The following is a 25,562-nucleotide window of genomic DNA, read 5'->3' as shown; positions in this document are numbered from 1 at the left end:
CTGTGGGTGTAGTGGAGGAACTCCCCAATGTCCCAACAGTCTCATAAGGCAGGGTGAGAGGGGTCGACCGGGATCAGGATGTCTGACAGTTTGGCCAACATCCTCCTCTCCCCCACCTGCTCCGCCGAGGACATCCCAGGATGGAGCCGGCCTCCTTTTTATCAGCCCAGTCCCTGATTGTTGATTCCACCGCACCACAGCGTGGACGGCTGCTGATGCAACCATGTGTCATAAAATGTCCTGACTAGTGTAATCAGCAAGGGGCCGTTAACCGGCTGAATAATTTAGCATCAGTATTTTAATTATCTAGGATAATTTGACACGTGCCAGTTTTTGATGAAGGCCTCACATGATCAACATCAGGCTGCTTGTCTGGGAGGTGCGACTAAAATTCACATTTCATCCTCCACGTTATCACAGCCCTCCTGGCAGGCTGTTAACTAGACGTATAAGAGAATTTAAACCTCTTAAATTGTCTGATATTTTTGTCCTATCTGATGCTCCGAGGCAAAGTGGCTGCCATTTGATGTGAAGAGGAAATATGCCACACAACCGAAGGTCAACAGTAAAATGTTTATTCCACAAAAGTCAATGAAAAAGTCTTGTTTAAAGGCTGTGAGGGATTAAACAACTCGGTACAAAGATGATAAATTCAACAAACACTGATGACTGTTTGTACGAAATCCTCTTGGTGTTTGGTGTTTCCGGGTTATCTGTGCTTCTTGAAAGCTGCAGAGAGGAGAAAGGTGTGTGTTATTAACAGACATCGCTGCATTTCACCTGAATCATGATTTAAAATATAAAACTGGTTGTAATTAGTTTTTGTTTTTAAAAAAAGACAAATGTGATCCAGCTGTGCGGCTCTGGTGCAGGAAGCTCTACCGAAATGCTACAGCAGCTTTTCACAACACATGCATGAAAGTAAATCGACTCTATTTTTATCTAAGTGGAAAGTCCTCACCTCTCCTTTTGGTTTTCTTCTTCATCACTTTCTTCTTTTTCTTGGGTCGCGGGTTATCTCCATCCTGCGCCAATAAAGAAAGGCGTCTCAATCACGGTCCACAATGGTGCCATTCATACCGCACTGACACAGTTAGCGACTATCTATTTATGGCTTCTCATTGTGTCCAGGACTAAATCTAAACATAGCGCATTGGATTTTCCAAGTCCTATTAAATACACTTCACTGAAGGGTTTTTCCACATCTGCAAGCAGCAGTCACTACTCCCCACTCATTAGTGCTTTTATGACGGCTCACAGTGAATTGAAAGGGGCTGGGGGGGTGGTATGCCAAACCTGTAGCTGCTGCCAACACTTCCCCCTCATAACTGGGCCACTTAAATACCTAAATATCTCAAGTTAAACATGCTAGACCTGTGTGTCGTGTTCTATCTGATAGTAAGTAGGTTCTAGTTGCAGCCCAAGCTGAATTAGAGTCAATATAAATTGTTCCTGTTGAGAATCCATTGTATCTCACAATGATTTCTAGCCGAACCCAAACAATATGATGTTACAGTGAGTACGGACCTGGCCGCCCTCGCCGCCAGTCAGAGCCGTGATGTCGCTGAAGTGTGTGATGCCGCTGAGCTGGCCGGACATGGCCATCATGCCTCTCTTCTTGCTGTTCTTCTGATGCTTCGGCATGTTCAGACGCACCATCATGGACTCCTCGTAATTCTTCCTGGACGCGGGGGGAAACAAAAAACAACACTTAAAGCTACAGACATTGGGATTCGCCGCCGCCACCGCTTCTCAGAAATTCGCAGAAACCTGTGCAGCTCCTCGCGGCTGTCCCGCTCGCTCTGGAAGTCTCGCCGCTCCCGGATCTCATCGGGGGCGTCGCTGTACTGCTGCCTCAGCTCCTGGATCACGGAGCTCCTGAGAGCCGCTCGCCGCTGACGCTCCACCTGCGCCTTCTTCCTGTCTGCCTCGGTCATGTCACCCTCTGCAGGACAAAAGGCGAGATTTCCCATCATTACTTGAACAAAAGAGTCAAAGGGGATTTTTTTTTTTTTTTTTACGGCAGCAGCAGAAAAGAAACAAATACTAAGAAGTATGTGTATTTATTGTGATAAGCAAACAGAGCATTACCATAGTGCATTGGGGCAATCTTTGGCGGTACATATTTCCTGCCACTAGAGTGAGCTGCTTTCTTCTCTGAGGCTGCCTTGTTCTCTGCTTCGTCTTCAGATTCCTCCGATTCATCCAGCTGGTAACGAAGCACACCAAATAAAACAGTAGTTACACTTTTTACCTTTCCTAACGATCACATAAAAGAAAAATATATTTAAGTATTAGAGCCTGACACAGTGTTTGATCACGTAACTCTGGCCTTACTTTGCTGATGAGATTCTCGGGATTAGGTCGTAGCTGCAGCGGATCATTTTCAGCTGAAATCAAGACAAGACACGTTTATACACCAAAACCAGACTCTGTTTCTGTGCCACAGACAACAGAGGGTTAAGTGACGCCCGTCTCACCTAAACTGCCAGTAACAGCTGTTCGCACCAGTTTATCAATCTGGTACTTCAGTTTGTGGTCTAGGGGGCGCATTTTCTCCAGGACCTTAACAAAAGAACAAGAAATACACAATTACGTGTCAACAGTACAGATAGTAATGACTTTATCTGAAGCACCTCTTACCGTCCTGATGGTGACCACTCTGTTCAAGGCTTCACTGTCTTTAATTTTGCCTCCATCCGTTTTGATGCTGATCAGGTGAGTGAGGTCCTGGAGATAGAAGAGCAGCAGGTGGTAGCGAAGGTCCAAGAAAGACAAACCCTGCAGCGAGAGAAGAGAGCAGACCTGGGTCAAACTCTGATTTGGACCGTTCGGTTTTCTTTTCACAACGTCACGTTTCCATCGAGTCCTCTGTCCTACTCAGCAGAGAGACCCACAGGAAGCTACATCACCGCCCAGTTCAGTTTTTTCTTTGGGTCATTTTAGAAAACACATAATGTTAGCACGTCGTAAAAAATAAAAATAAAAAAAATCAGGTGAAGGAAAATTGTGACAGAGCCTTCTCCAAGACAAGATCTGACTAAGTCGATCATGAAAAGGTTCAGTTTCTCTCACATAACCACAATATAATTACCAAAAAGGCAAACCTGTTGAACGCATTACCTTGGATGTCTTAAACGCCCCATCTTTGACTTTCGTCAGCAGTTCACGAACATGACTAGTGACTGAGGCTACCTATTAAAAAAAAAAAAAAAAAAAAGGGAGATCCTGTGTAAATGCAACAGATCATGTTAAAAAGGTATTATTAAAATGTTTCCACAGGGAGAAAGTGATTAAATACATGCAATATTAACACAAATAGTTACTGACTTTGACTTGTACTTTTATTTTATGCTTCCAGTCCATTACATTTTAAAGCAAAAATTTGACTTTTGACTTTGGATACTAAATACATAAAGATTTTATTGGTGATTTCTAAACATTTGGCCTCTGACATAGTTCAAACTAGCTCAAGTGACTTAAACGTCCATTAGATCCAAATGGTAAATGTTGTACTTTGTGGTCCACTACATTCGTTTGTTAAGTTTAGGTACAAAAAAACGAAACATTTGCAGTTAAACAGTTAAAAGTGCTCACATTGATCAGACTAAAAGTCCAAAACCTGAAACCATATGTTTGTACTGAATGTGTTTTAAAAAGACAGCAACAGCAATGACTTCTTAACAAATCTTTTTTTTAAAAAAAAAAAAAAAAAAAGATCTCCACTGGTAAACATAACAGAAACATATGAGATTATCAACACAAATATAATTAACTTTTAATACCTGCTCTGTGAGATCATTCAGCAGTTGTACAGCTTTGGGTAAATCACTTTGTATTAAATCCTGTAAGACAATTATATGTCAACATACAAGTAATAAAAAATACAATGATAAAATAATAGTCCACATTGCGGTTTCCAGTTCGCTGCAAAGTGAATAAGAAGTTTTAAAGCGAAGCGTTTAAACCCATTCTCGCTCCGTTTTATCAGTATCGAAGGGATTACGAAGGTAAAACATTAACATAAATGTTAGTACAGGCTGTGAAAGGATAAAACAAATTTCGTATTAATTAGCAGCTAGCTACTCACGTTGTCTACAGGAGCGGCCATTTTAATTCCAGAGTGGTCTACGGAAGCCGCAGGAGGACATTGAATTTAGCGCTCTAAAATATCAAACGTTACTTGTAGTAGCAATAAATAACGTAAAGATACCATCTATAATCCATTGGTGCACTATTTATTATTTTGTATCATTTGATGTGCTGAACGAGAAAAAAAAATATTTTATTTTATTTTTATGTAACCTTTGTTTACCCAGGCAAATAAATACGTTTAGGATTTGCGTCGTTAAAATAATATATACATATATATTAAAATAAATAAATAAAAAAATAACCACGTGATTTTATGGTATCACGTTGTTCCGGTTGTCAAATTATAAATAATTGCTTAAATTACTAAATAAAAATTGCCCCTTTTTGTGTTTTCCTCTTTCTTTGTGCATTAAGCTGTTGGGGCCCATTTTCTATGTAATATTTGAATACTATATATTTCATGGGCCCAACAATTTTCGACCCATGAAGACTGGGTTTTAGGGTAAAGGTTACTATAAGGTTAAGGGACTTAGGACTGCATTGTGTCACCGCCAGGTTCCTCACAAAGACAGAAACAAAGGTTTATGTGTTAAAGACAGAGAGAGAGAGAGAGAGGGAGAGAGAGAGAGAGAGAGAGAGAGAAAGAGAGAGGAAGTGATGGTGTGACAATCAGAGGGGTACCTGTCTGTCTCCTGTCTTTCCTTCAGTCAGGGGAGAACCTGAAGATTATTCTCAGTCTGTGGATACTAAAGAAAAGTCATGGTAAGTCACATCGTAGCTTTCTTAGAGTGTGTGGAGTGAACCCTGCAGATGTTAAACAGCTGTAACGACTGTCACCGACACTTTAGAATAAAGAAAAACTCACGAAGATTTAAAAGTCTAGACTTAAAAGCAAAAGTTCATGCGCCAATTGTTTAAAATAACGGATCCAGTCACAGGAGTTGTTCAGGGAAGAGGCGATGTTGTGACATTTACATTTTCCTCAATGTAATTTCTAATTTATTTTATAAATAAATGTATATATTTTTGTCTTTAAAGACGTATTCATTCTTATTTCTTATTTGTCTTTTTCTGTCTTAATGTTGGATTTTGTCTAATTCATTTTAATTGCGTATACATGGTTGTATATTATGTTATGTTATCTTATCTGTCTTTACATTTTATTGATTACAGATTTTTACTAGTTCCTGTTGTGTTCTATTCAAAATCAAAATAGTTTCAAAATGATATGGCTAATTGATCAAGCCATTAATCATACTTTACACTGAAAGAATATCAATAGGAAATGTACCTCTAACAGCATTTTTTTTAACCTTGTTTAATTAAATTAAAGCATATTGTGGAAAGTCTGCTCTTATATGTGCCTCGATATATTTAGTCACAGTGAGGAAATTTCTATTGCGTAGTGGAATAAGAAATATCAAGGCTTACTTTTTTAAGAGTCACGTCTCACTTCAAATTCAGTTCCTCAGAAGCCTCTTCAGGGTGTCGACTTACACCTTTATATAATGAAGTAGAAGAAGAGTTCATTAACAAGCAGCATTTTTTTTTTTTTTTTTTTAGTTAAATGTGTATCTAATAATCAACTAGTAACTTCTTGTCCTCTTCTTGTCCCCTAAGATGTCTGATTCCAGGGTGTCCTCCGTCATCCAGGAGTGGGTGAGCTCATACCCGCCTCAGGCCCTGAACCCTGTCCCGTCCAACCAGGCGGCGCCGAGCAACCACATGTCCCAGATGGACATGATCTCGTACAGCCAGTCTCAGGGGATGATCAGGGGGGGCGGCGACGACAGAGTGGCCGAGCAGATGATGGGGCTGTCGTACTTGCCGTACACGTCGTCCTGCCACAGCAACGCCTCCAGCGTCGCGAGCACCCACCACCACCAGAGCCATGGCAACACTCAGCAGGTGAGAGACGAGTCTTAACTGAAATTGTCTTGAATCTAAACCATCCATCTTCCCCTGTAAATTAACCACATCTATCTACTTCAGGACTTCTCCTCCTTCCTGCTGCCCACTCTGAGGGCCCCGGTGACCAAGAGAAGCATCAGCAAGGACAGTGTGGAGTACCGCATGAGGCGCGAGAGGAACAACATCGCGGTGAGGAAGAGCAGGGACAAGGCCCGCAGGAGGATCCTGCTGACCCAGCAGAGGGCCATGCAGCTGCAGGAGGAGAACCAGAAGCTGCAGCTCAGGATAGGACAGCTGACACAGGAGCTGGACACTCTGAAACACATCCTGTCACAGCGACACCTGCAGGGAAGCGAAGAGGGAGCAGCGAGGGAGTCCAGCATCTGAACACGGCCCAGAACCAAACTGCTGTACTTTGTCTCATTAGATTTGATTTGATTGCAGCATACAGTGTGTGTGTGTGGTTAATTGTGTGTTGCCATGTTTAGAATTGTGAGGAGACAAAATAACACGCTGGCATTGTCATAGCCACTATTCAGGACACTGAGGTCATGTCCTCCACATCTTCTCTAGGAGCTTAAGAGTTAGCACTGGGGAGTTACACCTGATTATACTGCACGAGCCCTTCTTTCACATACTTTTACAGTGACTGTCCAGCTTTAGGTTTTAATTGGCAATGATGTAATTAACGATTTCCTGAACGTTTTTGACTCTGCTTCATACAAAATTTCATACAATTGATCTTCAGAGCTGGTAGCTAACCAGCTTAGTTTAAGCTAATGCAACAGTTAGCCTAGCTAGCCTAATTAACCTAGTTAAATTTAATGTCTTGGTGACTTTTAAAAGTTTTCAGCTTTTATTATAAGTGGATGTTCTAGTCCTGAACAAGTGTTTTTTTTTTTTTTTTTTTTTTTTTGGTTAAGCTTGTTATTCATAGTAAAATATAATTTCTTGCACTTTTTCTCTTGTGTTCAGTTTTGTGAAATCTACAGAAAAGACCATTTTTGAAAATCAAATACAAACCCTTCTTTTAGATTCAGTTTCAGATTCAGGTTTATTTGTCATTTGGAGTTTCCCTCCAGGTTAACGACTGGTCAGCTCAGTCCTAAGTAGCACAAAAGAGGCCATTGAAGGTGTGTTTTTGGAACTTTACTCACAAAGGTCACATTTGTGGCGTCGTATTTTTTAGCAGAAACATCTCCACAGATGCTCGGCTATGAATCCTGTAAACGCATTCACTGTCATTTCTTCAGCGGGCCATTTTGATACCTCATAGGGATTTAACTTCATTTAAATGCATATTTCTGGGCTCGCCACTTCAAATGTGTCAAGTACTCCCATTTAACCAATTGGATGCTGAGGCATTTTAAGTCTGAGAATTAACATTAACATCTCCACAGTTGGCTCATATAAGAAAGTGCAAAAATAAATGAAAATGTGCATCCTGGGTGAAATGACGGCAGGGTTCTCTGAAATAGTGGCCATACCGCTGCAGACTGGAGCAGCTTAAAAGGCTGTCACAATAGAAAAGTGACTGGTAAGTCTGAATGTATTTGTTCTAACTGTAAGTCCTTAAATGTGTGTGTAAACTTAAAATGAGTAAAAAGTGTATGCAGAAATTAAAAAATACAACTATTATGTGAGGGACAGTTGAAAAATCTCAGCTGCTGAGTTCTGAGAAGAACTTCAGATAGAGGTCCGCTGTGGCCTCGGCTGATTTGCCTAAAGATTTGGTTTAATAAACACTGTCTTATCATCTACCTGACACTTGTTGTGTTCGTATGTGCCGATTTTAAGTGTTGTTGCCTAACAGAGTTGCACAACAACCTGTGGTTTGTTGGGGATTCAATGAAATCTAAATGTCTCTGCTTCTCCAAATACCAAATACTGATACCAGTTAATTGTCATTAGCCAAAGCGCGGAGGTTATTTTTAAATATGTAAAGATGCTGCTGTTATGCTCGTCAAATGTGATTCAGAATTTTAAAGTTTGGCGAATATTTTCTTAAATAAAAAGTGCTTGTTGCTGTGAGATATATATGTATCATACAAAAATGTTTTAATTTCAGAGCATTCATGAGATATAGGATCCTGAAATAACTGCGGAAATGCCAAGCTTTGATAACAGTGTATTCTCAGTGATTCTCCACTGCGTCCTCCGGCAGGGAACATGGCGTACGCCTACCACGTTATTTACCATAAGTCGTCAACCCACAGAAACGGACGTCATGCCGTGGACCGTTGTGCACCAGCGGTTTCCCTTTGTGGGATGGGCAAGATTTCGACACAGCGGAGGACGGAGATGAGGAGCTCAGAGATAGTATCAGTGTTTTTGAGCTGCCAGGGCCTTCCTGTGGCTGTGATGGTAGTGAAGGGACATAGAGATAGGGGACAGAGAGGAGGGGGGTGGGGGCAACGAGCCAGGAGTTTTCTTAATTTAAATTTCTTTTACATTTGTGTGATACTCAGACGCACTCCGTTCCATTTCCACCTGTTTTTTATTATCTGACTGGAAACTGAAATATCTCACTCACAGTAAAACATGCACCAATAACATTATGATATTTACTGGAAGCTCTTGATGACTCTCTTGGAAACATAAAAGCAGTTGGAAATGATATCAATACGATGTTTTATCCATAAAATTCTGTTAATATGCAATTTTACAACCCACGTAACGGAAACTCTCCTATAATGAGCAATGCTGAACTGAAAGTGTAGCATTAATAAGATGTTTACGTTTCGTGATACTTATTAAACTTCACATTTAGGAGAGTGAAAGCCTATCATGTCTTCAGAGGAGAATAAAGATTTCTTGTGAGACTGTGTCTGTTGAAATGTCCCGCAGTGTTGTGTGGGGCAATCTGTGGTCCCAGGACTGCAACAACTACACAGAGTGAAGAAAGAGCGTATTTCACCCAATCCCTTGCAAGTTACTCAACAGTAGCAGACCATATGAGCCCACGCTTATATTCATCTATTCATCCAACGCCGTTATTATGGCAGAAATTGTGCGTCCACTTGGACTTTTGTTTCTTTTTATAGTCCAAACATGTGAAGCATAACATTTTCAGCCTTGCTCTAGTACTTTGGTTTCATACATTTACACAAATGAATATCAAGGGGGCCGCCCATAACAACTCTACTGTCAGAGGTGTGTTCTCTCAACTTCATGTTCCCACCAAGCTTTTTAAACATTGTCCCGTGATGGCTATGTAGATGGAAATATAATCAAAAAGAAAGAGTGAAGCGATGGCATAGGAGAGGTTGATTTATCTGCTCTTTCTCAATTCTTCTGCTAATGTAATGTCCACTATCTTTAATACATATGTGCACATAGTCATAGTATTTCGAGAGGAAGTGGAAGTCATTGTCGTCTCGGCCTGTGACTCAAAAAGAAAATGAAGCCGAATGGTATAGCTATTACCTATTTCTGTTAAAATGAATGATACGAGCGAGTGACTCTCAGTCACACAGGGTCACCCACTTACACAGGTTACAGTCATTTACAAAATGTCAAACTGAAACCTGTGATCTTATCTTTGTTATCGTGTCCCTTGTATAATAATTTGTCATAACAGACAGGAAACTGCCTCCATAATAAGAAGGATAGAAGCATTGTATGACCCACTTTTTAAGGGGGAATCAAGTTGGTGTAACACCCCTCTTGCGTCGCTCTGAGTTATGGCTCCACCATGCGGCAGACATCTGCATGTGGGTCTTCAGCAGCACAGAGTACACAATGAGCAGATGCCTCACTCAAACACATATTATTTATTTATTTATTTACATCAATAACCAAACAGCCATTTACTTCCTGGTTGAGGCAGGCATTCGCATGTCTTACAAAATGTCAAGAAATAATATCTTCTAAAGATACCCATTTATTCAGCATGATTAGAAACTACACCCAAATATTTTTTGTTTGTTTTGTTTTTAAAATAAATCATTCTTTGGTTATCAAAATACTTTACCGCTACACTTTATTAATAATTAAATGCTGTAGCCTAATGTGTAGCCTGAAAACACAAGTAGTCTCTACACACTCCTTTCTATTAAATATGAAATCATAAATAACCACTCACCGACTGTAATAAAATGTAATAATGTAATATTCAATTTACAAGACTTTAAAGTCTTGTTTGTAGTATAACATCAGCCCCGCCTTTTTTTTTTTTTCCAAAAATGTTGTTGAATTTGTTGTGAAGTGTCCGTCTAACTCAATATAAACGATCTGTGGTAGCGAGCGAGCCGAGAGGGGACGTCGCTTTGACGGAGTCAGCCGAAGTTTGTCGAAGTTCGCCGCTGCCGCTGCCGAGCTGCTCTCCCTTTAAACCGCAGCTTCAAGCCGCTCTTTGTCCGAGACTCGCTCCCCTCACAACGTGTCTCCCCTTTAAGGTGATGTTGGACGCAGCTGTGCGCTATTAAATAATTCACTGGCTTGTCGGAGGGCAGGAAAACCAGGGACCAAGCAATAAAGGAGGTAAGAGGAGGAGGAGGAGAAGAAGAAGAGGGAGAGGAGTCCATCATCATCATCATCATCATCATCCCGGCGGGCATCATCACATGTCCCAGTGGCGGAGGGAGGGTTAGCCGTGCTCGCTGCTAGCAGGACAGGAGTACGGTGTCCTTGCTAGTTGTGTCGCGGGGAAGCGGCGGCGTTGAACCAGAGGATAAAAACACAAGACACTTCTGTGGGGTGGAAAATGTCTCTTCGTGCTCCAGACAAAGCAGCCTGGCATCGAGCCGCAGAGGAGATACTGCGGTGAAACTCTCCCCGGTGATGTTTGGGATGTTTGAGAGGGCTACTTGGACCTAGCTCACGTTTAGCAACATTTGAAGAGGTGAGTAAGAGCCTGTTTTTTTTTCTTTTCTTTTCTTTTTTTCCCCTGTTTGTTTGTTTTTTACGTGGCAACAAGCAGCTGGGTGTTCAGTTTAGTCTGCCCCGGGAGGCAGGTGTCTGGTCGGTCCGGCCCCCCCACCCCCACCACCACCACATAGCCCCCCCGAGCTCCATCACCGCTCCTCCAGCCCCCGTGTGTATGTATGTGTGTGCGTGTGTGTGCGCGCGCGCGTGTGCGTGCGTGCGTGCGTGTTTCATTCCCTCCACGTCTCCTTCTGTTCTTTTCTTTCTTTTTATTCACCTCCCCTCGTGTAAAAAAAAAAAAAGCTCTTATGTAACCCTGTGGGACTTCCTGGCCCCGTGTTAGGAAAACACTGGCTGCTTGGAGGGGGCCCCGTGTTGCACCGACAGAGGAGGCTGTTCACATGGAAGTACTCAGCCGAGAACACACGCACAGAGCCGGCTGTGGTTCACACAGACACAGGCACAGACATGGGCACGGCTCAAGGTTTTCCTGCCTTCTTTTGTTCTGACTGTTTATTCTCTCCTAGTGTGAGCCAGGTGTCAGGCCTGTAACTAAGAGCTAGAGTCTAAATGTTTCGAAGTGATACGTACAATACAGATTAATTTAATAGTGGAAAATATATAATGTAATATATGTATGTACACATGTATGTAATGACATTTTAAGAGCTTCTGGTCTGAAAAGATTTACATTCTTGAGTTTTTGTTTTTTTTTTTTACCCTCTTCTGACTGGAGTCACTAAATATATTCTCTCATAATGTAAACTAAGTGTGTCAGGGCTGTAACTAAGAATTAATGCCCAAATATTAATAGATTTGAAGTAGTACTAATATGTTATTGATTAATTAATAGCAAAAAAAACATACAAGATGATGTCTGAACAATTTCTAAAATCTCAGTTTTTCAATCTAAACTGTAGAAAACGTGGTGTTTTCATGTAGTTTAAATAATCTTCAGCCTCCATGTTTTTTTTTTTTTTTTTTTTTTTTTTCTCATAGCGGTTTGAGGTTTGAGGTTTCCTACCTTCTTCCGACAGGAGTCACCGAGTTTATTCTCTCATAATGTAAACTGGGAGCGGATAAAATGTGTCATGCTTATAACTAAGAGCTAATGTTTTATAAACACTAAGTAGAGAACCGTGGATTTGAAGTAAAACATCACCTAAGGCCCCCACTTTTGATTAATTACTGACAGCTCCAAACTGAGAAAGCTAAAATGTAGAAAACGTGGCGTGATTTTTCTGTAGTTCAATTAGTCTTCTGCTTCGCCATCGCTCACATTATAAGTCGCCTTATTGAAACACAACTGTCCAGTTCAGTTCAGTCAGATCGTGTAAATAATCTGCTCTGTGGCACTTTTATTTTTAGTTAAGAGTGAATACTTTAGCCCCTCTCTTCTATTATCCTGCAGTGTGTGTGTGTGTGTGTGTGTGTGTGTGTGTGTGTGGAGTGGTTGGAAAAGAAAATTCTCTCTCAGCTGTGAACTTTCACTCCAGTGTTAAATTTAGCAAATAACATACAACGTGTGGTATGCAGAAGTACAGCGCTGCTCTGTGAACAAGATGAGCAGCATCAGCCAACTGGACGTTTTAAAGTTTAATACACGTGTTGTGTGAATTCTGCAGCCACACACGTTTCACTACGTAATTAACATTTTGATCATTTAACCTGATTTCACACATAAAATTCAGTTTATCTGTGATGAGGTTGTTATTGTGACCTCAACAACACAAAAAAAAGTAAAAGAAATAGTCAGGAAAAGGCTGACGAAAGCTGCTGTGCAGGTGCATTATGGGAAATGCAGGATGTAGTGACATTTAAACCACAGTAAAGGTAGAAAAGTCTTATTTACACCTGACATTAGCGTGCATCTGTCAGAACAGACGTACTTTATGCTTATTTTTTCTATTCTATTTCAAGGCCACTGAGCTATAACAGAAATGTAATAGATAGATACTGTTTAAATGTAATATCATAATGTACTATCATGAGTTATTAAATATATAATATATAGTAGCAGGATAATAACGTGGTTTATTCTTTTTATTTCACAGAGCGCTCCTACACCTAGAACCGTCTCTGTGGCGACCAACCACCTCCATCCACCTTCAGCTCCTCAGCGATGACGTCCCCGGACTCCCCTCCCCTCGTCTCCCCTTCCCCTTGCCCCGCTCCCCCTCCGTCCCTCCCCTCCTCCCCTGTGCCGTCCTCGCCAGCCCCGTCCTCCTCCTCCCTCCCCGCCCCGCCCTGTCTGCCTCCCACGGGGGAGGTGATGGTGCTGGCCCTCGGCAGGAAGAAGCAGAGGGTGCTGATTGCTCTCTCCATCCTGCCCAACCTCTTCCTGGCCTTCCTGCTCTCTTCCGACCCCCTCATCACCCTCTCTCCACACCACCACTGCCACCTCCCGGGCCCCTTGCCTTCGCCCGAGGTGCTTAACGCATCCTTGCCCTGGGAGAAGGGGCTGAGGCCCGGGTACAGCGGGGGCCCGTCTCAGTGTAAGCAGTACGTCAACAGCAGCCAGTCAGCTGTGGTGGACTGCGAGGACGGGTGGGACTACAACGTCACGGAAGGGTTGAAAAATAACATCGTCACCGAGGTAAAACTCCGGCCTGCAATCCCGTCGAGCTGTAGAGAATTATGATCCTGGCCTAGCTGATAGTCGAAGCTTCATGTGGATTAGTTGCCTTAAGATGCTGAAAACTTTATTTCTTTTTTTATCCTGTGTTCATCCGAGTCTCGCTGAGCACGCAGCTTCACTTTTTGCAATGTCCTGCTAAACTCTCATACAGCTGCATATATTTAAACTCATGGGTTTGACTAATAGACTCCTGGTGGCCACTGAGCTGCTCCCCTGAAGCTTTACACAAACAAACCAAGTGTTTTTTTTTTATACACGATGAGGCATAACATTATGACCACCTTCCTAATATCGTGCAGGTCTCTCTTGTGACTCATCAGAGAGGTTCTTCATGTTTTTTGATTCCCAAACAGTTTTTGTGTGTGTGTCTGTATGAGGCTGCATCCTGCTGGGGATGTCTGCTGTTATCAAGGAGTGTTGTTGCTATGGGGTGGGAGGGGGGTCTGGTCTGGTCTAGGTGGGTGCTACATGTCTAAGTAGTATCCACACTAATACCAGCAGAGCACTTGCTGTGTTTTCATTCCCCCTTGAAATGCGCGGAACACAAATATCGCAATAAAAAACTGGTGATGGAAACACCCACATCTTGAAAAAAACTCTTAAATATCACTGAGACACTTTTACGCTCTCATAAGGAGGTTTTTACGCAAAAAAAAACTGTGATGGAAACACCCCCTCCCCCGCATTTTCCCATCACTGGGGATGATGCACGGGGTCATGTGACCAGTTCATTCGAAGTCCATCCAGCACAATTGCACTTTATCGAAATCTCAGAAACATTGCTTGCGAACATTGATTTTGCGAAAAGCTGCGATAGAAACGCAGCTACTGATGGTCAAGATGGTTCAGTGTCATTTACTTGTCCTGTCAGTTTGCTAACCCGTCAAAACATTTTAGTCAGCCATGTTTTTAGCTGAAGTCCTGTTGGATGAGAAGTTGTTGTGGAAACTCCTGTTTCAGGAAAGATTTAGTAGAGCCTTAATACCATTTTCCTACACAAACGTCCGAGTGCTGATGTTAACAGGTGGTCACATGAGCCTGAGTGACTGGAGGTTAATCCCAGTCTGCTGTTGTTCCATACACATTACTCCCAAAGCCCAGAACAACTTAAAAGGTGCTGTTTAGCTAAAGTGTCTCTCATATGATTAGTGGTTCAGTCCTTGGGTCTATATTTGTCTCTGTTTGTATCTTTGGTCAGATATTGGTTGTCGTCAGACCTTCATTCAGCTGTGGCTGCGTGGAGGATTGTGATGGCAGGAAGATTAATGCGCGCTGGGGGATAGGAGATAGTGATTTCAGGGATGTGTTGTACGTGACCTGTCTGGAGCTGTGAGAGGTCAGACCTTCCCTAAAGAGCAGGTTTCACACATCAGAGGGAACCGAGAAATGCCACAGTATCTGACATTCTTATGCATTTTAATACTTTCTATCTCAAGTCCTTTAAAAGATCAGAGGACGTCAACCAGCTGAGACAGAAGTCGACTGTGTCCGGGGGCCTGAACACGTCACAAAGACTTCAGCCAACGACCTCGGATACACAGACTCTCACACAAATCTGTTACCACTCATCATGAAAACATTTCAGATTATTAGAGCGGCGTTTGACTAGAGTCGACTGTGCAGGACGCACTGTAAAGACCAGGACCACAGACGCTCACCTGTGGCCCGACTGTGGGTTTGATGAAGTTATTCAGCCCTGATAAGTAGAACAGCTCGACACACAGCGTTGTTGTCGATTTGACTCGACTTCGTGGTTGTGAAGCCGGTTTGGTTAATGCCTTGTGACTTCAGTAAGAAATATGTGACCTGCCTACGTCACCGTGTCCACATGAAAGGACAGAAACAGAAACACGTCTGGAATGTCAGCAACCACAGAAAACATATTTCAATTATAGTATTTAAACCTAACTGGATAAAAACGCACACAAATGTTCCTTTAAAAAAAAAAAAAACTCCCTTGGGGGCCCCTCACTTGTCTCTATTTACTAAGCAGGGTCTGGGTAACATTAATCATTTGCTCAAGGGCACGACTTTTAAACTCTAACTTACTCTTTAATCACAGCGTGTTTAAACAGCAGGCTGCGGGCATCTTGAAGAGGGAACAGATTATGCACCTTGTCTTTAAATATAATCACGTCCCCTGAACGCTGTTTGAACAGGTTCACGTTTTCTTTTCTCGTAGTGCAGAAAGGATTGAATAGATAGTTTGACTTTAACACAGTCTGGCTGGTTCTTTGCTCTTTGGACTTGAATGCCTGTTCTCATTTCTGTGAAATCATACTGGGGCGGGGAACCACACCCAGCCCTCCAGTACACAGTGTTCGGCCAGTTTGCTGTTAATCCACCCACCACCACCACCACCACCACCACCACCACCGCAGTGGAGCTGGGGTGGATACATAAATGCAGCTGCATGCATGGAATACATTTAGCAAGTTCGCGGATGCATCCGTGTGGAGACTTGACTCAGCTCTGGAGTCCGGTTTAGAGCGAGAGCTTATTATTTACTGTCGGGGTGGTGTGTTCCTTTTGCAGTGCTGCGTTGCGTTGTTTTGCTGAGCTGGCAGGAAGCAGGAAGATCTCTGATCAGCTTCACCTCTGATCCACTGATCAATAAATACTTCACTTCTCTTGAGGCAAACTCCACTTGACACTTCTATTCCGTGGCTCTCAAAGTGTATCCACACTACACTCCAGACTTGTTGGGATATAAAATCCTCATGGTTTATTATTTTAATTTTAAAAACCTGTGTTTTTACTGAGATCTAAAACTTGACTGGTCCTGGACTTGACTTTCATAACTGAACACAAATTCCAGCAAATCCTTCCTAGAGGAAGTCTGATGGCGCTCGAGCCTCTTTCATAAAAACCAGCCGGGGCGGTTCAAGAACGGGTTTGTGAGCATTTTCCAACTCATTCCACCTGCATGAGCCCTCGGCGTCGTCATGCTGCCCTTTGCCCAGCCAGAGTGCATTGTTGTGACTCTGCGTCACAGCCGTAGGAGACCTGATATTACGTGGCAGGCTTTTGTGTTTCTGTGCACAGGTTCCAATTGTGCAGGGTTTATTTCCCCGGCCCTCTGCTCTCTCTCCCTCTGGATCATTAAAAACAGTTTGCTTTCAGTGGCAACATTAGCAGAGCTCAGCTGTAAATGCAAATCAGTGGTTGGGCCTAAAGTAAATAATACTCAGGTCTGAGGGGAGATATGTTTTTATAACTCATGCACAGACTTTCTTTGTAGCTTCTCTGCTTGATGCAGTCCAACAGGCATTAGTTTAGTTATGCATTAATAAATGTTTAAGCATTAAGCAAACTCTTACTTGAGTCTGCTAACAGTGTACTGGTAACAGCCACTATCCTCCAACTATCCCGACCACACGTACAATTATAACCTGCGGTTACGTCTTCCTGTGTTTACATTATGAATTTAATTCTCCCGTTTAACCTGGGAGTGTGCACAGTAATTACTTATCAGCACAGGTGGATCATATTTATTCATATTTATTTATTCATTTTAATGCAAGCTAACTATTACACGTCACATTATACTGCAACTGTTACACACACTGCTATTATACACCAGTCAGCCACAACATTAAAACCACTGACAAGAGAAGTGAGACTTTGTGAGAATTCAGTGTCCTGCTGGGAAACTTTTGGACGTGACATTACTGTGGATGCTATTTAGACAGACCAGACACGATAAAAATGGTTTAGAAACAACTAAAAAAACAACTCAAAAACAGCACAAGGTGTTGACCTGGCCTCCAAATTCACTCCATCCCAAACTGATCAAGAATCTGTGGGATGATCCACAGAGGCCCCTCCCCTCAACCCATAGGACCCAAAGGCCCCCACTAACAACATCCTGTTACCAAACACCACAGGACACCCTCAGAAGACCCATGTCCATTCTCTGATGAGTCCCAACTGTTTTGGAGGCACAAGGGAAACCTACACAATATTAGGAAGGTGGTCATAATGTTATGTCTGATCAGCGTATAGTGGTGTTGATAAGTAACAGCAGATAACGTCTGTTCTGGAAACTGCATCTCTCTGTTTACTGACCAGTTTTGCTTTTCACATGTGCTCGATGCTCATAAGCCTGGATCATATAATGTCCTACTAGCTTTAACAGACAGCACCTGACCCTGTGCCGCTCTCCCTCCTGTGTGTGTTCTGTCCAGTGGGATCTGGTGTGTGGCCAGTACTGGCTGGTCCCGGTGGAGGAGGTGTGTTTCATCCTGGGCGTCCTGACTGGCTGTCTGGGCCTGGGCTACGCAGCCGACAGGTAACACACAACCAGTTAAACACTACCAACCCGGAGGTTCTGTTAATAAGTTGCTCAGTGTTCACAAGTTGTTGCTGTTTAATCGTTTAGTTCATAGTTTAACTCAATTTTTCTTATTTTGGACTTCATATTCCTGCCTGTAGTTTCTTCTGACTGTATTTTCTTCAGATAAAATAAATATAAAAACAAGAGCGCATTTATTGTCACATCTCAAATGCCATTACATAATTTTCTTTTTAATCACTTTGCGTAATATTATGATCCAACGCAAGCAATTAATAGCTTTTATTTATTCGCTGGAAGAGGGATGCTGTAGGTTGTAGGGATGGATCGTGAGGTAGATGCCAGTTTAATCAGCTAACAGCCCCATTAATTTGCTGACCAATTGAGCATAGTGTCTCGTTTGTAAAGACCAGTGAATTAATGCTGCCTCCTGGGGACGACACACGGGGAATAAACGAGAACCGTGCTAATCTGCTGGTTGGAAAACTGCTGCACGCAGCTGAAAACGAGCTAATCGTCCCATTGATTCATTAGCGCTCAGTTATGCTCTCGACTCGTGGCCGAAGTTTCAGCTAAAATGTTTTGATTGATTTTGATTTTGCAGCATGTGCTTCATTTGTTGGTCTTGGTATAAATTGCGTGAAACTGGAATATGTTTTATGAAATGAATCCTCGTCCTATTTTCTGTTCTAATCTCTCTCTCTGTTGATGTCGTTGATGTTTGACCTCTGATACTAACCATTCTTGTACATGTGTTTTAATTTCAATTTAATCTGAAACTCATGTTTTTATCCAAATGTTTCCCTCCAGACTGGGCCGGTCGAAGACCCTCCTGACCTCTCTGACTCTGTCTGTGGTGTTTGGGGTCCTGGTGTGTGTCTCTCCTTACCCCTCTATCTTCATCGTGATGCGTTTCTGTCTGGCAGCTGCTAGTGCAGGAGTCTATCTGACTCTGTATATCACCCGTGAGTACTTGAGCATTTGGAAGACGCACTTAGACACGCTCCCAATATTTAATGCACAGTTGTAGCTTCTGCATGAATCATTGTTCTTCTCCCAACCTTCATTCGAGTTTTTTTTTTTGCAGCGACTTTAAAATCTCAAAGGGCTGAATTAACTCTGGATGTATTCATTCTTCTTTGCTTCCCTATCCCACTAATTAGGCCTAATGACCCAACGCATGTAGAATACTAAAACCAGAGGGCAACTAAAAAGTTGTAGTTGTTACGCTGCAGGAATTTGTCCAAGTGATCTGTACGAAACAGGCAATTTGTGTGCACTCTGGCCTTCAGAGAGTCGGGCTGTTCTTTAAAGCACTGGGTTTAGCGCGCTGAGCTACTGAACAGGTGCATGTTTTAGTTTGTGGAGCCGTTTCACTGGTCAGTAGAACAAATAAACCTTTGGCTCTCGGCCCCGTTCACACAGCGCCGAACGCGGCGTTGCATCTAGTTCTTGGCAACGATTCAAGAAGCGCAAGAACATCCACAAACTCTCTGCAGGTGCTTTTGTAACACCCCGCACAAAATATACTTTCCCTGTCAAAGCAAGTTATCGAACAAACGCGAGAATCAGAGGCTCAAACCCTCGAACAGCAGCACATACCGAAATAAAACAATACGTTACAGGCTGTCAAACCCTCCGGAGTTGCAGCAGAAATAGATAAATGGGGCAGAAGAGAGGGGTAAAAATAAGCGTTTGACGTTGTGTCGTTGTGTCAGGTCTGGAGCTGTGCGAGCCGTCTCTGCGGCTGGTGGTGACCATGCTGGCCGGACTGATGACTGTGGCCGGGGAGCTGCTGCTGCTGGCCGTAGCCCTCGGCTGCCAGTCCTGGAGGGGCCTGCTGGGAGCCGGAGCCGCCCCTCTAACGCTGTTCCTCAGCTACGGGTAGGAGTTTGAATTATTAAATGTTTTAAGAAGATTTTATTTAGGTATTTACTTTCTTCTAAATATCTCTACAGTTAATAAAAACGTCACGAGAACGGAGGAACCCGATTGTGGTTCGATAAAGTGTCTCGATGCCAAACTGAGTGAAAGCTTTGTGAGATCGTATTGATTTCAGTCCCCTCGTCGCACCGGGCCTTTCAGCTCACGTCGGAACACGTTAGATCTACTTTCTTTTAAGGCCTCACAAAGATGTCTGTGACACGATAAGCCTTCGCTGCAATTTCAAACACTCAAATTAACAGAGATTACAGGAAGCTTACAGGTTTTAATCAGAGAGGATTACCACAGCGCCGTGCTGCTTTGCGGCGACACTTAATATTTTCGACGCTGAAGGAGAGAAATTTGACCGTGAAAATCTTAAAGCTTCTAAAGAATATTGGTTGTTAATGAAGGGTGGACTTGTGGTTTCGTCTCCTGCAGCGTTCCTGGGGTTTTTCCGGAGTCTCCTCGCTGGCTCCTTCTGTCGGAGCGATCTGCAGATATGAACGCGTTCAGCGAAAGAAGAAACTCCAACCGAGACGTGAGGGACGACGAGAGCTTCACAGGTGCGTCTGGAGAGAACAGTTCAGATTGTCTCCTCGTATTTCGCATATTTTGTGGGTTTGAATGACCATTCATGAAGCCTGCAATATTTATGGGTTACATATTGCAGTGCCTTTATGGTATGACTATAAGACACCACTAGCACCAAGAGCAGGTAATGATGCTCATTTATGATCATGATTTATTTAAAGGCACAATGTTTCTGCATCTAGATGGAATCATAATGGAAGTGGCTGGTACAAGATGAACTGAGCTCTGCAACAGTTAATATGTGATCATGTAACCATCCATGTTATAGGTGCTGACATTTGCTTTATTTGTTGATTTTTGTTTTTTTATTCTTCTTGAAACTTTTATTTTTTTTTAAATTTCCATCTGAATTAAATCCAAAGTATCTGGAACTGATTTGTGACTCGGAAAGAGACACACAGTGATGACAGTACTGTCAGCACCGAATAACATATGATACGTCTCTGTAGTCGACTCTTCAAACACAAATTCACAATCACGCCAGTGATTCTTGAAATCTCTGCAAAGGCAGGCAGTTATTAGTTGAGGAGTAATACTATGTACGAATTTTGGTATAAAAAAATATTTATCAACTAAATGTTTTATAAATGTGCTGAAAAATAAAGAAGAGCCTCATTAATAATAGTTTGAAACAATAATTCATTTAGTCAAGGTCTGTTTTTTTTACATTTTTCGAAAAGACTTTTGTTGGAAAACCTTTATAAATAAGACTTAATTTATAAATGCAAGTAAAAGAAAATTGTCATTTTATTTGATATGCATACATCTGCATCATATTACACCATCAATTACTGTTTTTATCTCACAAGAGGAGAAATTACAAGTTAATTAATGTTAAAATAGTCTTACAAATGAATTGTAGTGTGTAACATGCTCTTTTTATTTTTATTCTGCTATTAAATGCTAAAGTTTTAGTGTCTATTGATTGACCTCTTTTTAGTTGCACTGTGCCTTCCTGCACATGTCCACACTAATAATGAGCTGACAGCGAAACTATTGATTAATGAGAAATCAGGTCAGTAACTGTAACTGGATTAAAATGAGAACGTGTGTTTTTTTTTTCTCTCAGAGCTGGATGCAGAGCCGGCTCCGTCCTCACGCCCTCACCTGTCCTTTCCCGAGCTCATCCACAGCAGGAACATCTGGAAGAACATGTGTGTGCTGGGCTTCACCTCGTAAGTCATCCCACGCGCTCCTGACACTCTTTTAATAAAGCAGCGATGCTTTTTCCAGACTCGGCCCTTTCTGTTTGCACTGCACTTTATTTACGGCCTTGTTGCTGCTGCGGCCTCATGTGTCATCCTTAAAGTGTTTTGACGCTCACCTCTGCTCACGGGTTGTTGTATTCCCCATTTCAGACCTGTTTTGAAAATGTGTGACTGTTCACTCTTTGTCTCCTCTGCCCTTCCTCCCTCAGATTCATCTCTCACGGCATTAGTCACTGTTACAGCTCTTTCCGGGGTGACGTCAGAGGCACCGCCCCCAGCTTCTATTGGACATACCTGCTGTCTGTGTGTGCGGGGGGCGGAGCCTGGCTGTTGCTCTGGGCGACCGTGGACAGGTGCGGCCGCCGTGGCATCCTACTCCTCTCCATGACGATGACGGGGCTGGCCTCTTTGATCCTCCTGGGACTCATGGAGTGTAAGCAGGCTTTAGTTGGCACAAAAAAAAAAAAACAATTTCTCTAAGGAGTGAGATGTGGAAAGCCTTTTAATTACAGCCTAGGAATCACCTCCTGTTGTTAGAGAGTTATTATGCGTGGATATTGTTAGAATCAAAGTCCTTCGTTCCCTTAAATCCTAACTTGAATGAAGGCAAGTGCTATTTAATTTGATGCTGACCTTAAGTCTGAGAGCCTGTTAGATCCATTCAGCAAATACGTTATGTTGAAGTTGTTTCATGCATCATGGAGTAGATTAAAAGCAAACTGGTCTGGTCTGTTGATGGAAAAATCCAACTGAGAAGCCTTTGTTTTCACACAACAGTGTGTATAGACTAGAAACTCACATCACATGTGGTTTCCTGAGTGTATATCTCCCCCTAGTGGTTGGAAAGTGGTATGACTCAGTTTTTGTAGGACACTGCAGTGACAGCAAAGTCAAATCTCTGTGGGCTTTAATCATGCATCAAAGGTTGTTGGGGTGGGTGGGTGCGTGGGGGGAGGGGAGGGGGCACTGGCCACTGGTAATGCTTCATGTGACCTCCTGAAATGACATGAACCAACATGGTGATCCATCATCTGAAAGGTGGAAACGCTGCACCTCACCAGTGTGATACATCACTAGTGATGCTTGTCCTTCCTCCTCCTTCTCCTCCTCCTTCTGCCCGTTAGATCTCAGTGAGACGGCCATCACAGTTTTCTCCGTGCTGGGTCTCTTCTCCTCCCAAGCCACCGCCTCCCTCTGCATCCTCTTCACCGCCGAGATCATGCCCACCATCATCAGGTAACCGCATTTAAAAGTTAACGTGGTAAATTTAGATCCAGACGCTATTTGTAGGAGTCTGCACGGAATCCAAGTGCTGCCAGAGTAAATCGCCATGAAAAATGCAAGAGCGAGGACATTTCCATCAGTATCTATTAATAATGAGGAGAAGTTGGACATGGAAGAAAATCCTGATTAATGAGGATCCCTCTTAAAAGTATGTAAGAACTTACTCTGACTTACTCTAGCAGAGAGGAGGTTGAAAAGGTTTCAGGTAATTTATAGCTTTACAGGAAAGACTATAGAGTAACCAATTAAACAATATACACCTAAGAGCCACAACATTATGACCACTGACAGGAGAAGTAAATAACATTGACCACTCAATGTGCTGCTGGGAAACTTTTGGACCTGGCATTCGTGAAGAACAGCACAAGGTGTTCACCTGGCCTTCAAATTCACTAGATCCCAAACTGATCACAGGTCTGTGGGATGATCCACAGAGGCCCCTCCCCTCAACCCATAGGACCCAAAGGCCCCCACTAACAACATCCTGTTACCACAGGACACCCTCAGAACACTTTAGCACAAGGGAGACCTACACAATATTAGGAAGGTGGTCATAATGTTGTGCCTGACTGGCGTATCAATAACCGACGAATGCGTCTCTTTTAAAGAAAATATTTGAAACGACTCTGTCCACATGAGCTGACCGTGTGGGGTTGTGTATTTACAGGGGCAGCGGCGTAGGTGCTGTGCTCGCCCTGGGCTGCGTGGGCCGTCTCAGCTCCCCGCTCATGGACCTGCGGAACCACTACGGCTACTTCCTGCACCACGTGGTCTACTCGTCTCTGGCCCTGCTGGCCGTGCTGTCCATCCTGCTGCTGCCCGAGAGCAAGAGGAAGCCGCTGCCTCAGACGCTGACTGACGGGGAGCAGTACAGGCGCCCCCCGCTGGGCAGGAGGAGGCGGGACAATGTGCCACTGCTGGCGACGCCTAACCCCGAGACCTAAAAAAAAAAAAAAAAAAACACACAACTGCAACAGTGGGACTGTGATTGAGCTCAAACCACTGCAGCCTGAACATTCACATTATCATGTTCATGCGGAGAAGAAAGACAAAGCAATACAGAACCCTTGGAAGAGAAAGGGCTGCAACAGATAATGATGGAAAGAGCGTAGAGAAGAATCTAAGCTTCCTAACATATCATCCTCTAGTCATTCCACTGACTCCACCTTTTTTTTTTTCTGTTTCCTGCCATTTAGATGTGTGTTAACGTGCCTCTGAACACACATTTCGAAAAGTTGTACCATCTCCTCCTGAACACACGAGACACACCAGCAAACACTGCTGCACGCCGTCCTCCGTCTTCAGTGTGTCTGTTGTAGAGATGCTCGCTGCTCGCTGCTGACACCGGATGTGGCTAGCTATTCTTAGCATTTTGTCTTAACCTGCATTTTCTGTCATGTTTGCTGTGTATGACGACACAATAAGTGTAACAAAAAAAAGAAAAGAAAAAAAAGAAAGAAATCAGAACAAAGTCAGCTTTGTATAATTTTCTGTGACATTTGTCGTAAAACTCCACCAGACGGTGTTTGAGAGGATGGCTGGCGTTAAATTCTTTGTAAATACTTATATTAGACTTAGTTTCTTTAAATTCTTGGGGCATCTGAGTTTTGTTAAGACGTTGTGGCTGAAATCTTAACAGTACAGTATGCTATGCAGTTGGGAAGCGGTGTAAAGCACTTTTGAACCCTCTTTTTTTTTTATTTTATGTTAAGATAATGTTGGTTAAGTTGAGGGATATTTCTTTGAGCCGACTGTTATCAACATTTAGAGCAAAGGTTAAAAAGGAAAAGGCCTTTAACCAGAGAAGTGTTTAACTGGCCTGGAGCCAGCAATATTTATATCATATTTATGTTGTCATTTATCTTATTCAGGAAGTCTATGGCCGGGCATTTTGAAGTATTAAGCTAAACTGGGCTGAGATAACGTGGAATAATCTTAAAATTTTCTGGTGTCATTGATCAAACAACAGGGAAGCTGTTAATTATTGTCACAACATTCCTATCTGCATGTTTGGAAGCACTGAAGGGCTCATCTTTCTCTATTTCCTCAGACGCTTATCATTACCTCTGTAGAAGACCAGTCTCAGCTGTAAGAGAATATAGACAGGTACGAGATGTGACTTGAATTAACAAGCTAATTAACGTCTTTGTTGGTGTTTGTTTGTTTTGTTTTTTTTTGTCAGGACTTAAACACGGAGACTGTGTCTTACATTAGCTGAATGTTTATCAAAAAAAAAGAGGGCGGGGGGTCCGATGATTGTGCTCCGTGAGGTTTGAAAGGGAGCTGAAGAGGACCCCGTCTCCAGATCAACCCCTGACTCCTGACACATTTTTATTTTTCAGAGCCTTTGTTTTTTTTTTTTTTTGTTTTTTTTTTGGAAACGAGAACTCCCGCAGCATGTTTCAGTTTCAGTGCTTCAAACCCTGTGCGTATGAGTGCGCTTGAGAGACCAGGAGGAAGGGGTTGTTGTTTCGTTTGCACTCAACACTTATACACTGATAATTATTGTTACTACGATACGATTAACTTGACTTGAGTAATATTATGTCTGACAACACTGACGATCTGTTCAATGATGAGTGTGATGCAGTTAACTCTATAGCCTGATTTCATGTCAAATAAAAGTGGATAAATAAATGAAGGATATGGGCTTTTTTTTTTTTTTTTTTTTTTACAAAAAGTGAGTAATAACAACATTTGTTCAATTTCAAAGTCATCTAAGGCAGATTTGTGATATTTCTCTACGTAA

General features: G+C 42.6%; 3 protein-coding genes across 3 annotated transcripts; 2 read left to right on the top strand and 1 right to left on the bottom strand.

Moving 5' to 3' along the window:
• Positions 1–554: 554 nt before the first annotated feature.
• Positions 555–4,167, bottom strand: ngdn (neuroguidin, EIF4E binding protein). The gene is made up of 11 exons (XM_047612072.1): positions 4,091–4,167; positions 3,786–3,845; positions 3,124–3,195; positions 2,644–2,781; positions 2,481–2,565; positions 2,338–2,390; positions 2,092–2,209; positions 1,771–1,945; positions 1,528–1,681; positions 962–1,025; positions 555–729 (listed from the first exon to the last, which is right to left on the bottom strand). Exons 1-11 carry the CDS (start codon positions 4,109–4,111, stop codon positions 710–712), a joined length of 960 nt encoding a protein of 319 aa, XP_047468028.1. The 5' UTR covers positions 4,112–4,167; the 3' UTR covers positions 555–709.
• Positions 4,168–4,697: 530 nt separating this feature from the next.
• On the top strand, positions 4,698–7,766 carry cebp1 (CCAAT/enhancer binding protein (C/EBP) 1). Its single transcript, XM_047612073.1, has 3 exons — positions 4,698–4,857; positions 5,716–6,003; positions 6,088–7,766. The coding sequence occupies exons 1-3, from the start codon at positions 4,855–4,857 to the stop codon at positions 6,391–6,393; spliced, it is 597 nt and encodes a 198-aa protein (XP_047468029.1). The 5' UTR covers positions 4,698–4,854; the 3' UTR covers positions 6,394–7,766.
• Positions 7,767–9,832: 2,066 nt separating this feature from the next.
• On the top strand, positions 9,833–25,455 carry slc22a17 (solute carrier family 22 member 17). Its single transcript, XM_047568618.1, has 10 exons — positions 9,833–10,849; positions 12,927–13,468; positions 17,698–17,801; positions 18,615–18,769; positions 19,523–19,688; positions 20,169–20,293; positions 21,391–21,496; positions 21,739–21,962; positions 22,654–22,765; positions 23,481–25,455. The coding sequence occupies exons 2-10, from the start codon at positions 12,995–12,997 to the stop codon at positions 23,755–23,757; spliced, it is 1,743 nt and encodes a 580-aa protein (XP_047424574.1). The 5' UTR covers positions 9,833–10,849; positions 12,927–12,994; the 3' UTR covers positions 23,758–25,455.
• Positions 25,456–25,562: the final 107 nt, after the last annotated feature.

Source organism: Mugil cephalus, chromosome 18 (assembly GCF_022458985.1).
Source record: "Mugil cephalus isolate CIBA_MC_2020 chromosome 18, CIBA_Mcephalus_1.1, whole genome shotgun sequence".
Classification (NCBI taxonomy): Eukaryota; Metazoa; Chordata; class Actinopteri; order Mugiliformes; family Mugilidae; genus Mugil; species Mugil cephalus.
This window is presented reverse-complemented; position numbering and strand designations above follow the sequence as displayed.

Bases quoted from the DNA above. Each gene is read 5' to 3' on its own strand.
- slc22a17 (XM_047568618.1), top strand. From the start codon at position 12,995: ATGACGTCCCCGGACTCCCCTCCCCTCGTCTCCCCTTCCCCTTGCCCC. The intron at 18,770-19,522 runs GTGAGTACTTGA...TCGTTGTGTCAG, and splicing joins TCTGACTCTGTATATCACCC to GTCTGGAGCTGTGCGAGCCG. The intron at 21,963-22,653 runs GTAAGCAGGCTT...TCTGCCCGTTAG, and splicing joins CCTCCTGGGACTCATGGAGT to ATCTCAGTGAGACGGCCATC.
- ngdn (XM_047612072.1), bottom strand. From the start codon at position 4,111: ATGGCCGCTCCTGTAGACAAC. The intron at 1,946-2,091 runs GTAATGCTCTGT...TTTGTCCTGCAG, and splicing joins GATTGCCCCAATGCACTATG to AGGGTGACATGACCGAGGCA. The intron at 1,026-1,527 runs GTCCGTACTCAC...TTATTGGCGCAG, and splicing joins CTGGCGGCGAGGGCGGCCAG to GATGGAGATAACCCGCGACC.
- cebp1 (XM_047612073.1), top strand. The intron at 6,004-6,087 runs GTGAGAGACGAG...TATCTACTTCAG, and splicing joins GCCATGGCAACACTCAGCAG to GACTTCTCCTCCTTCCTGCT.